We start from the raw sequence: 16,675 nt of genomic DNA on the forward strand, positions 1-16,675 counted from the left end.
ATAGAATACCACAGTTGCTAATAGGGGTGACCACTGGAGCTCGTACTTGATCGGTAATATTAAGGTCTCAGAGGATTAATTGAAATGCATGTAAATTGGTCCGAACTCTTTCGATTATAAAAATATATATATAGAATACAAAGCATTAAGTTTCATTTCTTTCCAATAACGTGCTGGCACCAATGAGACGTGATTATTCATGGAAACAAATATACATAATGAAATTGATGGTGGCCAGCCTCGAGTAAAATCTGTCAAAAAAAGTTGGTCAACTTGAATAGTAGCATCCAAATAAATCTCAACTTACGTACTTATTTTTTGTTTTCTCCTACTCTGTCAAATGGCGGTAAAGCTCAACAGCCTCACATTACTTCAGTGCAGTCGGCAGCCAGTCTTGCAGTTTGTTACGCCTGAAACAGTACGGCTGACACAGAGTCTTGTCAGTATAAAGTGATCAGAACTTGAAAGTTTTGATCAGACGTGATCACATCGCATGATGACGTAAGTGGCATGTTCCTATCAGTACAGTGTGTAAACATTATGCCAATGGATGGTTAGAAATTGCCCACGTGTCCAATCTCTGCACAAGTCAAGAAAATCACTCGAGCAGGTGTGTAATGGGATGCAGAGAAGGATTTATACGGTATCCACCCCAGTTGCAGATTTAGTAATTATTACCTTGATTTATCCCACTATAAATAGAGATCTTCTCTCTCATTTGCGAGATTGGCTAATTTCACATTGGAATAGCATACCCTTTCTCCCCCTCTTTCTTGTACTCTCTAAATTGTAACTCAACTCGCTGAACGTAACCTGACTTTACTCTCATTAATAAAATATCAATAGACGTAAAATTCACCTTTGAGCATCTAAATCACTTTAAACATTATTCTTTATCTTTTACTAAACTAAATATTTTCATAATCACGTATGACTTCTGACCTCGCCATCAAGCATCAACACAGTTTAATTAAAAGCATTGTCTTGTCTTATTAACAGCTTCTCTTGTTTCATTATCATTCTTTTAAACATAATTACGAATATCAAAGCACAAAATTTTAATATGAAAAGGACATTACAGAAAAACTGTGCTTTTCCGACGCAGTAATTGCTTCATAAAAGACTAAAATCAAATTGTAAAACGTCCTTGACGACGCAGGAATCAGCATCGCAAGCATGGTGACAAATGTTGGTAAAAACTTCAAGTGAATGAAAAGATCCATCCAGTAATGCCAAAACTGAGAAGAGTGAATTTGACACTACTATCTAATCCTAGGATATTTACTGCAAAACTGCAAATCATATTGTCCTATAACTATAAGATATATTAATTTATGAACTGGGACTGCTGGCCTTCTGGGAATTCATAATTTATTGATCTCATCACGCTAGTATTAGTTAAGTCGAGAATCAAATAAACTAACCACTTGGCTCAAGGGTAGATGGTAAGACCTTAGATTACACATAAGTCTTGTATTGAGTCCCACCAAGTGATCACCTATTATATTTGTGATTTACTTTAAGGTCCAATAAACTAAATATTAACAAATAAATCAATGCAAGTCTAACTGTGCCATTTATCAAAAATATTTCAAGGAAAAATGACTGCTTCAACTTCCATGAACTAGCTTAAGTTTCAGCTTCAAAAATAATTCATAAGTGGCGTGATTATGAGTTNGTCCGAACACCTCCGGTTATAAAAATATATATATAGATTATAGAATACAAAGCATTAAGTTTCATTTTTTACCAATTACGTACTAGCACCAATGAGACTTATGATTATTCATGGAAACAAATATGCATAATAAAATTGATGGTGGCCAGCCTTGAGTAAAATCTGTCAAAAAAAGTTGGTCAAGTTGAGTAGTAGCATCCAAATAAATCTCAATATACATACTTATTTTTTGTTTTCTCCTACTCTGTCAAATGGCGGTAAAGCTCAACAGCCTCACATTACTTCAGTGCAGTCGGCAGCCGGTCTAGCAGTTTGTTATGCCTGAAAGAGTAGGGCTGACACAGGGTCTTGTCAACATAGGGTGATCAGAACTTGGAAGTTTAGCGATCGATCAGACGCAACCACGTCGCATAATGATGTGAGTGACATGTCCCTGTTAGTGCAGTGGATGGACGTCATGCCAGCGGATGGTTGGAAATCACTCACGTGTCCAATCTCTATACAAATCGAGGAAATCACTCGGTCATATAAGCAATAGGACGCAGAGAATGATACGGTATCCACCCCACTTGTAGATTTAGTAATCATTACCTTGATTCGTCCCATTATAAATAGAGGTCTTCTCTCTCATTTGCGAGATTGGCTAATTTCACACTAGAATAGTATACCCTCTCTCCTGTTGTAACTCAACTCGTTGAAAGCGACCTAATTTTACTCTCATTAATAAAATATCAATGGACGTAGGATTCGTTTTTGAGCATTTGAACCACTTTAAACGTTGTTCTTTACCTTTTATTAAACTAAATATTTTCATAATCACGTGTGACTTCTAAACACGTTTAGCATTTCTATGTTAAAATCAAGCATCAATACAGTTTAATTAAAAGCATTGTCTTATCTTATTGATAGCTTCTCTTGCTTCATTATCATTCTTTTCAACATAATTACGAAAATCAAAGCACAAAATTTTAATATGAGAAGGACATTACAGAAAAACTGTGCTTTTCCGACGCAGTAATTGCTTCATAAAAGACTAAAATCAAATTGTAAAACGTCCTTGACGACGCAGGAATCAGCATCGCAAGCATGGTGACAAATGTTGGTAAAAACTTCAAGTGAATGAAAAGATCCATCCAGTAATGCCAAAACTGAGAAGAGTGAATTTGACACTACTATTTAAGTGGGAGAACGTCCCTTTGTAAATAAGATTAATCCCAGGATATTTACTGCAAAATTACAAATCATATTGTCCTATAACTATAAGATATATTAATTTATGAACTGGGACTGCTGGCCTTCTGGGAATTCATAATTTATTGATCTCATCGCGGTAGTATTAGTTAAGTCAGGAATCAAATAAACTAACCAGTTAGCTTGAGGTTTGGTGGCAAGACTTTAAATTACTCATAAATCTTATGTTAAGTCTCACCAAGTGACCACCTATTATATTTGTAATTTACTTTAAGGTCCAATAAACTAAATATTAACAAATAAATCAATGCAAGTCTAACTGTGCCATTTATCAAAAATATTTCAAGAAAAAATGACTGCTTCAACTTCCATGAACTAGCTTAAGTTTCAGCTTCAAAAATAATTCATAAGTGGCGTGATTATGAATTACCTGCGTTGCTCAGGAATATGAAACAATCTGGAGAGTAATCAAAACCAAACAAATATTTATCGTAGTTTATCCAAAATTTGGCCTATTTTCAGTGGAATCAATATTATTGAAATATCTCATCACCTCTCTTATTATAATAAATGTATTTGTCTATGATTTGTTATATCACTAATACAAGAGAAAAAATATGTTTATATACTAGGTTTAATAAGAAAAACCTAATATTACTAGGATCTATTTTACTAAGTCAAAATCCTATTAGGAGTTTTATTACTTAAAGAAATCCTATAACGGCTCGTCATGAGATAGGCCCAAACCACCAATGGGACACCGTATGTGTCTGCATCACCTGATATTGTTGAACTGGCTGACAACTCCAATAGAATCTTCATCTTGAGATATGACCAAATATATATAGCTGTACATTTTAAAGTTATATGTATAATATAAGAAGTTAAATTCAAAAAACATTGTTACTCGTCTCACGCTGAACTAATAAATTGTAAGTCAATGACTTTACCAATACTCCAAAAATGAATAGAAGACATCATACATGTAGTCCCTTTTCTACTATGGACATGTGTAATTTTTTTAAAATTTGGTATTGTTTATGTCGATCGACTAATGTCAAAAGACAAAAATTCAACTATAAACATTTTCATGTCAAAGACTACAAAATTCTGTCATTGCTGCCCTGATGCAATATTCTTATAAAATGAAGTACAAGAAAAGATGGAAGACTGGCTATTCACCTAACTCTTTGGACCAAGCAACTCTTTAGCTATTGATACGCGTATTATTGAAGACAATAAGCTGCATATATATATAAATGTGAGCGATCAACTATCTTGCATTCATAAACAAACACCACAAATATGGAGTTAGATTTATTTTGGCTGATTCTTGCAATTCTTCTTGGCACTTATGGTGTCTTGTTTGGATTTCTCAGCCGAATAAACGAGTGGTATTATGTTAGTTTCAGGTTGAGTCACGAGAAGCGGCGGGCTCTCCCTCCAGGTGATATGGGATGGCCTGTGCTCGGCAAAATGTTGTCTTTCCTGCGAGCTTTCAAATCCAGTAATCCTGATAACTTCATTTACAACTTAGTTGACAGGTTTGTTTAAGTTCTCTCCCTTTCAATTGTCTTGCATGCACACTTATTCATAATTCTGATCTTTTGGAGATACAGATATGGTCGAACAGGTATATATAAGAGTTACTTATTTGGGAGCCCGAGCGTTATAGTTTGCACCCCAGAAACGTGTAGACGAGTGTTGATGGACACTGAGCAATTTGCACTTGGTTATCCTGCTTCAACCAAGCATTTAACAGGAAAAAAATCATTCCATAGCATTTCAGTTTCAGAACACAAGCGACTCCGCAAGCTGACGACAAGTTCAATCACTGGCAATGAGGCTCTAGCCATGTACATTGAGTACATCCAGAACATTGTGATTACTTCATTGGATAAATGGGCGAGAAACGACAAGCCAATCGAGTTCTTGACTGAGATGAGGAAGATTGCTTTCAAAGTCATCACTCACATCTTTCTGGGATCCGATAGTGATTCGATTCTTGGATCAGTGGAGAAATATTACACTGATATACTTTACGGATTGAAGTCTTCTGCCATTAACATCCCCGGTTTCGCTTTTCACAGAGCACTCAAGGTAAATTAATTTGGTCATACTGATTCATAGATAATACCATCACAAGGAATAATCAAGATTCTGCAAAATGTTTATTTAATTCTTGAATGAAACTGGCGTTTACCACGAGGCTTTATTTATTTTGGGCCGAATAACAATGTGCTTTCTTGCAAGTCACTCTCAAGGGGACAAATCTCTTTACTTGCTTTTAACAATAAACTTCGGCAATATTGATGTTTTCAACCATGCCATTTCTATCAATAATTGGTGGTAGGTAGATCTTAATTAGGAATATATCAACCTTTTACTGCTAGCTGTTAAAAGGTTTTCATTGTCATTTTCGATGTAAGGTTGAAGAAGATAACATCTATGAGCTTAACCTCATGTTTCTTTCTGACCAGGCACGAAATAAGTTGTTGAAGATCCTTCAAACTGTTCTAGATGAAAGAAGAGCAATGAGGGAAAGTAAAGATAAGCAGAAGGCGAAGAGAGGCATGATTGATTTAATGATGGAAGTGGAAGATGAGAATGGTAAAAAGTTGGAGGATGCAGATATCAAAGATTTACTCCTCATGTTCTTATTAGCCGGTCATGAAAGCTCAGCGCATGCTGCAATGTGGGCGATACTCTACCTGCATCAGCATCCTGAAATGCTACAGAAAGCCAAGGTTTGGGATTGTCTACACAAATTTTAGTTTTAAGTGATAAAGATTGTGTTAACTTGTGAAGCAATCCAACTTGGCAGGAAGAACAAGAGGAGATTATGAAGAGAAGACCCTCAACACAGAAAGGATTGAATCTCATCGAAATTAAACAAATGGAATATCTTGCTAAGGTAAAACTAACTTGCTTAGTCTAATCATGGTCTGCAACAAGCTGCATATTTTTCATTGTTTTTTATTGTTTATGATATAGGTGATAGATGAAACATTGCGAAGAACCAATCTTTCATTTGCAAATTTTCGCCAGGCAAAAGTAGATGTTACCATCAAAGGTTACTCACGGAATGCTTAAAGTTTCCCCCCTAACCTTTTGCTCTTTTTAATTCTATCATGTCTAAGAGTAAAAGAAAATTATTGATTTGCAGGTTATACGATACCAAAAGGTTGGAAAGTTTTGGTTTGGAACAGAGGTGTTCACATGGATCCTGAAAATTACCCTCACCCAAACCAGTATGATCCTTCAAGATGGGAGGTAAGGGGGACACCAAATTCATCAAACACACAAAAAGCAATCTCAATGTTATTAATTTTTCTTAACTTGAATGCAGAACCATGTAGCTAAACCAGGAGCTTTTATTCCCTTTGGAGCTGGACCCAGGATTTGCCCTGGAGCTGATCTAGCCAAGCTTGAAGTCTCCATTTTCCTTCATTATTTTCTCCTTAACTACAAGTGAGTTTTACATTACTTTTATTATAAGTTAGACAGAATTTAGAAGTACTATTTTATCTCTCTAATTTTTCTCTTTTCTTTCTGTTAATTGCAGGCTTGAACAACTTAATCCAGGTTGCCGAATTGTGTACTTACCAATACCAAAGCCTTCAGATAACTGTCTTGCAAAAGTAATTAAACTCAGATCATGAACATCCACACATTTCTCAGAAATTTAATTCGTTTATGTAGTCAAGTAATATAGCCATTTACTTGTATGAAGTTTGAGAATAATAAATAATTCTTTTTCAGTTTTTCTCCAAGCTATACATGAAATTAAGGATTTAATCACTCAAGATTAGTTAAGAGGAAAAACACATTAAGCTGAAATTAATAATGATCATAAGGATTTATTAAATTTAGTTTCATGAAGATGAAAATGACAACACAAACAAACAGGTAGTAATTTAAAACAAAGAAGAGGAAAATGTTTGGAAGTTGAACATATCTTAATAATATACTAATGACCATCTTCTTCCTCACAGAATTTTGTGTATTCCTTTGAACCCATCAAGGACTCCAATTCTGATGGACTGCTAGGCTTCACCTTTATCATCCATCCTTCTTCATATGGGCTTGAATTTATCTTCATTTTTCAAACCATCAAAATTAGCTACAGATCAATTCAAAATATGGTCCTACATTATATTGCTAAGGATAATGAAAAAATAAGAAATTGAAAGGGAGAATTACCAAGCCAGGAGAGTCAGTAAGCTTTGAGTTAATCTCAACAATCTCACCAGAGATTGGAGAGTTAATATCACTGGTTGCTTTCACACTTTCCACGGCCCCAAAGCTGCCGCCTTGGTTGACTGCGCCACCGGGTTCCGGCAGCTCCACAAACACTACTTCCCCAAGATGGTCCTGTAATCACGCAAACCAAAAACAAAAAACATTCAAGTTCTTATAATTATAAACCTGAATATCTCCACAGAGAAAAAAGAACAGAAAAAAACCTGAGCATGATCAGTGATGCCAATGGTGGCCACTGAGCCTTCATGCTTCACCCACTCATGTGAAGACGCGTACTTCAACCCATCCAAAACTACAAGAAGACAAATGAAATCAACCCCATGTCAACAACATTCTGATAACATCAAGGAACAAAAAAGAAAGAAAAATGAAGTACCGGAAGAGAAGCATCTAGAGAGGGAAAAGGCAGCAGGAAAAAGGGAAGTTTTGGAAGAAGAAGAAGAAAGTCTGAGTGCATTAGCAGTAGAAGAAGCCCACATTCTGAGCGCCATGCTTACTATCTTGAGCTGAAGTATCTGAAGCTTAAACTCTCCAAGCAAATAGGAAAATGTATGAGATAAAAGAAGGTTTTCGTGGCTGGTTTTATCTTTGTATGAATGGTGGGTAACGAAAGCCTCATCCTAATTAGTCCTTCTCTACTTCGCTTTTATTTTTATCTGTAATTGCTTCATGCCATTTTTTTTTTAATTCAAAATGGATAATTGTGAGTAAAGTATATGAGAATAAAAAAAAAAAAATGACATGAAGGTTCAGTCACATTCAAGATCAACAGAGGGACCATTAATCACTAGGAACTAATTTTGATGTTTGTTTGAGGGAAATGACATATATTCTAGTTTAGTTCATACCAATATTAGATTATAATTATAAATTAATATTAAAAACTAAAATTGAAATATGTTTGTTTTATTATTTTGAGTAGTATTTTTGAAATATTATTAGCAGGTAAAATTGGGTGATTATTACGAGGTGAAATTTACAAATTAACAAAAAAAAAAAAAAATCCTAGGTTTTCTAATTTAACTATAACGAAAACACCCTCACCCACTCACACTTGCCAGATTTCGACCACCATTGTCAGAATCTGGCGTTAAGGCGCATGATTGACCAGATCTGGCTGGTCGTTCACCGATCTGATCGGAAAAGATAAAATCTACGATCAAAGATATGGTCATCATTTACTGTCAGTGGGGGTATTTTTGTTAATTTATAAATTTTTTGTTGGGGGTGTTTTTGTCAATTAACAAACTTAGGGGGTTTAAAAAGATTAATTTAGGATATGATTTTGAAAATAGAGAAACAAACGCGCATTGGTATTTGGAATAAGGATAGAAATTCATCAACCACAGTGCATGAATCAAATATAAATGTGGGAATAGAGCTATTAAATCTTAATAAATATGATAGTTATCTATACATTAATTCAAACTTTGGATTAAATAGTATTGTTTTAAGGTTTTATGTCTGCTGGGCCTATAACCTATGGTCAGAAATGGGCTCTGAAGTTGATTGGATTTCTTTATGTGGACTTATTACTGGATGATCTTATTTGGTAACTAAGGTCATGTTACAATATGTCAAAAATTTTAACTGATGAAAAGATCATTTAAAGTATATGATTATTAGGCATATACATATATGACAGTAACATCATAAATACAATTCTGCAATACAATCGGTTTTTTTTCCCCTTAGACATTTGATGATTTGGATGGTAATGGGAGCTTGATGATTTTGGCAAGACAGTTGTCTGATGGCTTCCTTTCAGGTAAGTAAACTAGAGGGCTTCCTGGGTTCACTTGTTCAAGCCTGCAAATAATAACTTGTATAATGTGTTGCAAAATGCAAATATTCATTGCAATGATAAAACTATAATAGATATATGTATACTCACCTGTAGTTAAGCACAAAATAATGTAGGTAACACTACAAGAAAAATGGCTTTCAGCATCTGGCAGAATTAGACGTCGATAGTAAAATTTAGATATTAAATATCTTGTGCGTCTAAATTTCGTAGTCGCCACATAGTTGCAAAATCTCTGTCGCATAAAGTATGGGCGTTTAAAAAGTTGGTTAGACGAGAAAAGTTTTTTTTTTGGCGACTAACAAATTAGTCGGTAATTGCTGGTTGAAATAGTCCCCAGCTTAGACACTAAATACATTTTAGTTGCTATACATGAGTTTCTGCAACTATTTTGTAATATTCATAAAATAATTAGTTGTCAAATGTACTCGGGGCGCTTTATAATTAGTGTCAGAAGCTTGGATATTTCGGTAATTGTATTATTTTGTAACTAATAAAAATAGTTACAAATTAATTAATAAATATTTGCATCTAATTTAGCAACTATTCAGTAGTTGCAAATAATTGTTTTCTGTAACCATAATTTTAGTTGCGAAATCTCTTGTTATAGTCGTTAATGTGATATTTTGGACAACAAATCAAATTAGTCGCAGAATATTAATTTTAGACGTCAAATGCGAGAATAAATGGGCCCTAGAATTTTATTCCCCTTTGGCCGATTGATTGGAATTTAGTTATTAAATGCAGGGTATATGTAACTATTTTTGCATAGTTGAAAAAAATTGATTGCAAAAAGTATTTTTTCTTGTAGCGAAAATGGAAATTTCAAGCTTGGCTGGATCAGCTCCAGGGCAAATCCTGGGTCCAGCTCCAAAGATATATAAGCTCCTGGGTTCGCTACATGATTCTGCTGGTAAATGATGAGTGACGTGGTAAATAACATCGACAAGTTTATAGATCGAGAAATAATTTAAGAGATTTTTTAAAATATCATTGTATTCTAAGTTACTTCCCGTCATGAGGGATCAAATTGTTTTGGTTCTGGGTAAGTTTCAGGGTCCATATGAACACCTCTTTTCCAGACAAAAACTTTCCAGCCTTTTGGTATAATATAACCTGCAAAAATCATGTAATTCTCCTTTTGTGACAAATAATAAAAGAAGGACAATTAATATGAAGCATTGAGTGACTTCACTAACCTTCCATGGCAACATCTACTTTTGCCTGACGAAAAATTGCTAATGAGAGAGTGCTTCTCCGCAATGTTTCATTTATTACCGTAGCAAGATACTCCATCTGTTTAATTTCCTTGAGATTTAATCCTTTCTGTGTTGAGGATCTTCTCCTTATAATCTCCTCTTGCTCTTCCTGCCCAGAAAAATTAACAAGAACAACTTTATGATCTGAAAATGCAGTGTCTCTCTTTATGTATTGATTATTTACTTTGCAAGTTCATTATAATTTCCAAGTCTCGACCTTGGCTTTTTGCACCATTTCTGGATGATGATGCAGGTGAACTATCGCCCACATTGCAGTAAGTGCAGAACTTCCATGGCCAGCTAACAAGAATAGTAGAAGAATATCTACAATATCTTCATCCTCCAGCTTCTCACCATTCTCATCTACAACTTCCATCATCAAATCAATCATGCCTCTCTTTGATTCTTTCTCATTGTCACTTCCCCTCATTGCCCTTCTATCATCCAAGAGTCTCTGGAAGATCTTCACCAACATTTCTCTTGCCTGGTAAGCAAAGAAAAAGTCCATGATGAAGCTCATATTTTCAGTAAACAAATGTTAATAATTCCCTGATAAAACTTTACCTTGAGTCCTTTATGAAAAGGGAGACCTGGGATGTTAAAGGCTGGAGGCATGAATCGGTAAACCAAATCAGTATAATATTTCTCTAATGACTCGAGATTAATTGAATCACAGCCGGATCCCAGAAAGATATAAGTAATGACTTTGAAAGTAACCTTCCTCATCTCTGTCAAGAACTCAATTGGCTTGTTTCTACTGGCAAATTCATCCAATGCAGTAACCACAATGTCTTCAATATACCCAATGTACATGGCTAATGCCTCGTGCCCATTGATTGGACTTGTGGTTAATCTGCGAAGACGTTTGTGTTCTGCACTTGAAATGCTATGAAATAATCTTTTTCATGTTAATTGCTTGATTGATTCAGGATGACCAACTCCAAATTTCTCATCGTCCATCAGGACCCGTCTGCAGGATTCAGGGGTACAAACTATGACACTTGGGCTTCCAAACAGGTAGGCTTTGTAGATACATGTTCTTCCATGTGATGATGATGTGGCTTGTGTATGCCATGGTGGAGTCAGCATCAGTCAAAGAAGTCAGCTTCAAATTAAACCAATACGGCAGTGTTTCAACTATCAAACTTAAGTGCCTTATCTGGCACACGAATTTCATTCTGTTGCAACAGAATGCATAGCTTTTTTCACGCCTTCTCTGGTTCCTTCTCAACCCTAACGACAGAAGATTCTAGTGCTCCTCTGCTCTAACAAACTGCAGATTTTTCTGGACAGCTAGAAGATGATCAATGGGGTCTTAATGTGTATAAATTTTTGACCATTTTGTGCGAATACAGAGGGAGTGGAGAGAGGGTTGAAACGGGTGTGTTCTTTCTTGTTATTCTTTGATTGTTTACTCTTTGTAACCTTTGGTTCTCTTGATTAATGAAATATCTTATAGTGTGCCTTGAAGAGTGGATGTAGGCTTCCTTAGCCGAACCACTATAAATCCCCTTTGTCAATTGTTTTTTCTGATTTGTTTCATGCTTTAATTAATCTCTGATTCTATTGCTTGATAAGATTGTGTTTGCTCACTTATTGATTTGATTAGCATAGTTGAGAGCCCTAATTAGTCACTACAAATTGGTATCAGAGCCTAGTTCGAATCTGAGTTAGGGTTTTTTGAAATTCATTTTTTGTCGTTGGAAATCTTATTCCAAAAACATGTCCACTAAATATGAACTCGAAAAGTTTACAGGGGACAATGATTTTGGACTCTGGAAGATGAAAATGGAAGCTGTGCTGATTAAAAAAGGACTATCATTAGCGTCGAAAGGAGAATCTGAGCTATCTAACACCTTGATTGAAGCGGAGAAGCAGGATGTGCTCAACAAAGCTAAGAGCTCCTTGATCCTAGGACTGGGTGACAAAGTCCTGCGAGAAGTGAAGAAGGAGAAAACTGCTGCTAAGATCTGGAGCAGGTTAAATTCTCTGTACCAGTCTAAAGCTGTTCCTAATAGATTGTATTTAAAACAAAGGTTGTTTGGGTTTAAAATGGATGAGCAGAAATCTTTAAAAGACAATAAGGATGAGTTTCTGAAACTCATACAGGATTTAGAAAGCATATCAGTAGAGGTTGATAATGAAGATCAGGCTGTAATTCTTCTAAATTCCCTACCTAAACCTTACTCCAATTTTGTAGAAACATTAAAATATGGTAGGCAGACACTTAAATTAGAAAAGGTTGTAGAAGCAATCACAGCTAAGGATAGAGAGAACAGAATGACATTAGGCAGTGATGGGGAAGGTCTCATGGTAAGGGGTAGATCAAAAAAGAGAAACTGGAAAAAGGGGGGGACAAAATAGGAATAGATCTAAGTCCAAAACTGGAAAGTGGAAGTGTTTTTTCTGTCCCAAAGAAGGGCATCTTATGAGGGATTGTCCTGAGAGAAAAAATAAGAAAAAGTATGGAAAGGAGGAAGAAGAAGGCAGTGCTGGAGTTGTGTCTGAAGGTTATGAAAGTTCAGAGCTATTAGTCATCTCTGAAGGTAGAAACAGTGAAGAATGGATCTTAGACACGGGATGTACCTACCACATGACACCAAATAGGGAGTGGTTTAGCTCTTTTCAAACTATAGATGGTGGAAAGGTTGTGATGGGAAATAATGCAGTATGTGGCATTAAAGGCATAGGTACAGTTAAGCTAAGCCTTCACAATGGCCTAACCAAAACTCTCACTGATGTAAGATACATCCCTGACCTCAAGAGGAATCTAATATCACTAGGTACCTTAGACTCAATAGCACTAAGTTACAAAGCTTCAAGTGGAAGTCTTAGTGTAATGAAAGGGTTATTAATAGTGATGAAGGGTGAAAAGAAAAATGGTCTCTATGTGTTAAAGGGTAGGACAGATTATGGCATAGCTGCTGTAGGGTCTCCAGTAACATAGGATAAAACCTCACTGTGGCATCAAAGGTTGGCACATGTTAGTGAAAGAGGGTTAGTTGAGTTGAGTAAACAGAACCTGTTAGGAGGGGATCAAACTGGAAACTTAACCTTCTGTGAACACTGTATTTTTGGCAAAATGTGCAGGGTAAAATTTGGATCTGGTAAGCATTACTCAAGCTCACCACTTGAGTATGTTCACTCAGATGTATGGGGACCAGCTAGACACTACTCACTAAGGGGCTGTAGGTATTTCATTAGTTTTGTGGATGATTATTCTAGGCATGTCTGGATATATTTTCTGAAGACTAAGGATGAGGCATTTCTTAGGTTTAAGGAATGGAAAATAATGGTTGAAACTCAATCTGGGAAGAAACTTAAAAGGCTTAGGACAGATAATGGTCTTGAGTTTGTGAATGATGAATTCAATAGTTTATGTAAAAACCATAGAATTGTTAGGCACAAAACTATTATAAATACCCTACAGCAGAATGGCCTCTGTAAAAGAATGAATAGGACCATCCTAGACAAAGTTAGGAGCATCCTGTCAAACTCTAAGCTACCTGTAAAATTCTGGGTAGATGCTGCACATACTATGGTGTATTTGATTAATAGAACCCCTTCATCTGCCATAGGTTTCAAGGTGCCCTTAGAAAAATGGACTGGACACCCTATAAAGCTGGACAACTTAAGAGTTTTTGGGTGTCTATCTTATGTTCATGTAAAGGATGATAAGCTGAAACCTAGAGCTGTAAAGTGTCTGTTTCTTGGATATCCAGAAGGAGTAAAAGGTTATAAGTTCTGGAATCTAGAAACCAAGAAGTGTATAATCAGTACGGATGTGGCTTTTAGGGAAGAAGTCCTTCCTGGACTAGAATGTGAACCTGGAAAATCAGTTGATAGTGGCTCAGGATCAAAATTAGTTGATAGTGACTCAGGATCAGACCTTTTAGAACTAGAAATTCAGGATATAGTTACTAATCATCAAGGTGGAGCTGATGAAACAGAAGAGAATCCTGAAAATCCTAATACAGATGAGTTGGATGAGCAAAGAGAACATGAACCAGACTTGATAAACTATCAACTAGCTAGGGATAGAACCAGGAGAGTCATTAAACCTCCCAACAGACTAGGATATGCAGATTTGGTAGCTTATGCACTTCAGGTAGAAGAAGAGCTGAATGATGAGCCTAAAACATTTCAGGAAGCTATCTTAGGACCTGATAAAACTGAGTGGAAAAGGGCAATTGAGGATGAATTCAATTCCTTAACGAAAAACAATACCTGGACCTTAGTTGATAAACCAGAAAACTGCAGGGTGGTTAAGTGCAAGTGGATCTTCAAAAGGAAACCAGGTCTAACCCCAAAAGATCCACCTAGGTATAAGGCTAGACTGGTTGCAAAGGGATTTACTCAAGTGAAAGGCATAGACTACAATGAAATATTCTCCCCAATTGTAACGCATGCTTCAATCAGAATTCTGATTTCTCTGGTCGTACAGTTCAATCTGGAACTGGAGCAACTGGATGTAAAAACACCCTTTTTACATGGTGGCTTGGAAGAGAATATTCTGATGGAGCAGCCAGAGGGATATTCAAGACCAACAGGTAAAGTTTGTCTTCCTAGAAAATCACTTTATGGCCTAAAACAATCACCATGACAGTGGTATAAGAAATTTGATTCTTTTATGATTGAAATTGGCTTTAATAGATGTCAATTTGATAGCTGTTTTTATTTTAAAAGAAATTCTTATTTGTCTTATACTTACTTGTTGCTTTATGTGGATGACATGTTGGTTGCTTGCCATGACAAAACNCCGAACCATGTATATGACTGTGTTTTTTACTTTCTGCACCTGTGTTTGACTTGGGTAAAATCTGAAAATCTCTTAATAAACTTGATAATTTTACGTTGCACTTTAAAAAATGGGTAATCTAAAAAACAAAGTGGTTTTAACCAACCCCAACAGCTCGGAAACTAAAAGTGTTTCTATAGCCAGCATTGTCCCAAACCTACCTAGATTCATTTACTGAATAAACTAATTGCATAGTGTTGATATTTGAGAGAAGATGAAGTCTAACAATGAAAAGAAGAAGAAGAGAATTTCTCATTCATATTCACGTGAGTCTGTACAACTTACATATATATATATATACAAGCATTCCTTTCTGTTATTCTGAAAATAACTAACTTACTAATCTAACTAACTCTAACAAACTTCTAACTAATTATGCCAGCTATGCCTTTTAACGACCTTGAGCTGACTAAGCTGCCACTCATTTATTCCAGCCAACTTGTCCTCCAACACTCCCCCTCAAGTTGGCATCTTGTAGATATCTTTCATTCCAAGTTTAGCAACTAGTTTCTCATGCTGCTGTCTCCCCAATCCTTTGGTCAAGATATCTGCCACTTGTTCTCCACTGCAAACATGTTCTGTGCTTAAAGTTTTGTCTTGGATTCTTTCTCTTACAAAGTGGCAGTCAATCTCAATGTGTTTCGTTCTCTTATGAAACATTGGATTGGCTGCAATTTGTAGAGCAGCTCTATTGTCACAAAAGAGTTTTATAGGCCTCATGTTCTCCAAATTTAATTCTTTCAGCAGTCCTAATAGCCAAACTATCTCTGCAGTTGTGCTTGCCATGCTTCGATACTCTGCCTCTGCTGATGACCTGGACACAGTGCTTTGTTTCTTTGTTTTCCATGATATGAGAGATTCACCTAACTTCACACAATATCCACTAACAGATTTTCTACTTATTGGACATGCAGCCCAGTCAGAGTCGTAGTAAGCTATTAGCTTCATGCTGCTATTTGACGACATCAGAAGTCCAAGTCCTAGACTCCCTTTAATATATTTAACAATTCTCAGTGCAGCCTCCAAGTGTGACTACTTTGGATTATGCATATGTTGACTGAGAGTTTGTACTGAAAAACTAATATCTGGTCTTGTCATAGTTAAATAGAGTGTCTGCCTATTAGTCTCTTAAATGTAGAAGGATCTTCCAGCAACTTATCTTCTTCTGTTGGTGGATATTACTTATCATATTCAAATGAAGTAATTTTCTGATTTTGCTCAAAGGGAGTTTTGATTGGTTTAGCATCTCCCATTCCAACTTCAGAGATCAATTCCAAGGCATATTTTCTCTGGTTCAACACTATGCCTTATTTGGATCTAGCCACTTCAATTCCGAGAAAGTATATTAATTCTCCCAAGTCTTTTATCTTGAAACTTCTCTGCAAGATGTCTTTCAAATGTTTGATCATATCTTCACAGTTTCCTGTTATTAAATTATCATCTACACAAACCAGTAGAATGTCAATTTTGCTGTCATGTTTTCTTGTGAACATAGAGTAATCATGCTTGCTTTGAATGTAACCATTTTTAATCAAAGCTTCAGTTAACTTTAGGTTCCATTGCCTGCTGGCTTGTTTCAAGCCATAAAGACTTTTGAGCAATCTACATGCCTTATGCTCCCCTTGATTGCAAAACCCCTTAGGTAGCTCCATATACACTTCTTCATGCAGATCTCCTTGAAG

At 35.9% G+C, this 16,675-nt stretch overlaps 2 protein-coding genes and 1 pseudogene across 2 annotated transcripts; 1 reads left to right on the top strand and 2 right to left on the bottom strand.

The window, feature by feature from the left end:
• Nucleotides 1–4,172: 4,172 nt before the first annotated feature.
• Nucleotides 4,173–6,596, top strand: LOC116117511 (beta-amyrin 11-oxidase-like). The gene is made up of 8 exons (XM_031403530.1): nt 4,173–4,413; nt 4,489–4,969; nt 5,350–5,616; nt 5,694–5,783; nt 5,864–5,942; nt 6,036–6,142; nt 6,219–6,340; nt 6,435–6,596. The coding sequence occupies exons 1-8, from the start codon at nt 4,175–4,177 to the stop codon at nt 6,529–6,531; spliced, it is 1,482 nt and encodes a 493-aa protein (XP_031259390.1). The 5' UTR covers nt 4,173–4,174; the 3' UTR covers nt 6,532–6,596.
• A 163-nt stretch (nt 6,597–6,759) lies between these two features.
• LOC116117509 (glycine cleavage system H protein 3, mitochondrial-like) lies at nt 6,760–7,729 on the bottom strand. Its single transcript, XM_031403528.1, has 4 exons — nt 7,509–7,729; nt 7,336–7,424; nt 7,073–7,243; nt 6,760–6,965 (listed from the first exon to the last, which is right to left on the bottom strand). The coding sequence occupies exons 1-4, from the start codon at nt 7,621–7,623 to the stop codon at nt 6,840–6,842; spliced, it is 501 nt and encodes a 166-aa protein (XP_031259388.1). The 5' UTR covers nt 7,624–7,729; the 3' UTR covers nt 6,760–6,839.
• A 1,937-nt stretch (nt 7,730–9,666) lies between these two features.
• Nucleotides 9,667–11,284, bottom strand: LOC116117508 (annotated as a pseudogene).
• Between the last annotated feature and the right edge of the window lie 5,391 nt (nt 11,285–16,675).

Source organism: Pistacia vera, unplaced genomic scaffold, assembly GCF_008641045.1.
Source record: "Pistacia vera cultivar Batoury unplaced genomic scaffold, PisVer_v2 Contig816, whole genome shotgun sequence".
NCBI classification, from domain to species: domain Eukaryota; kingdom Viridiplantae; phylum Streptophyta; class Magnoliopsida; order Sapindales; family Anacardiaceae; genus Pistacia; species Pistacia vera.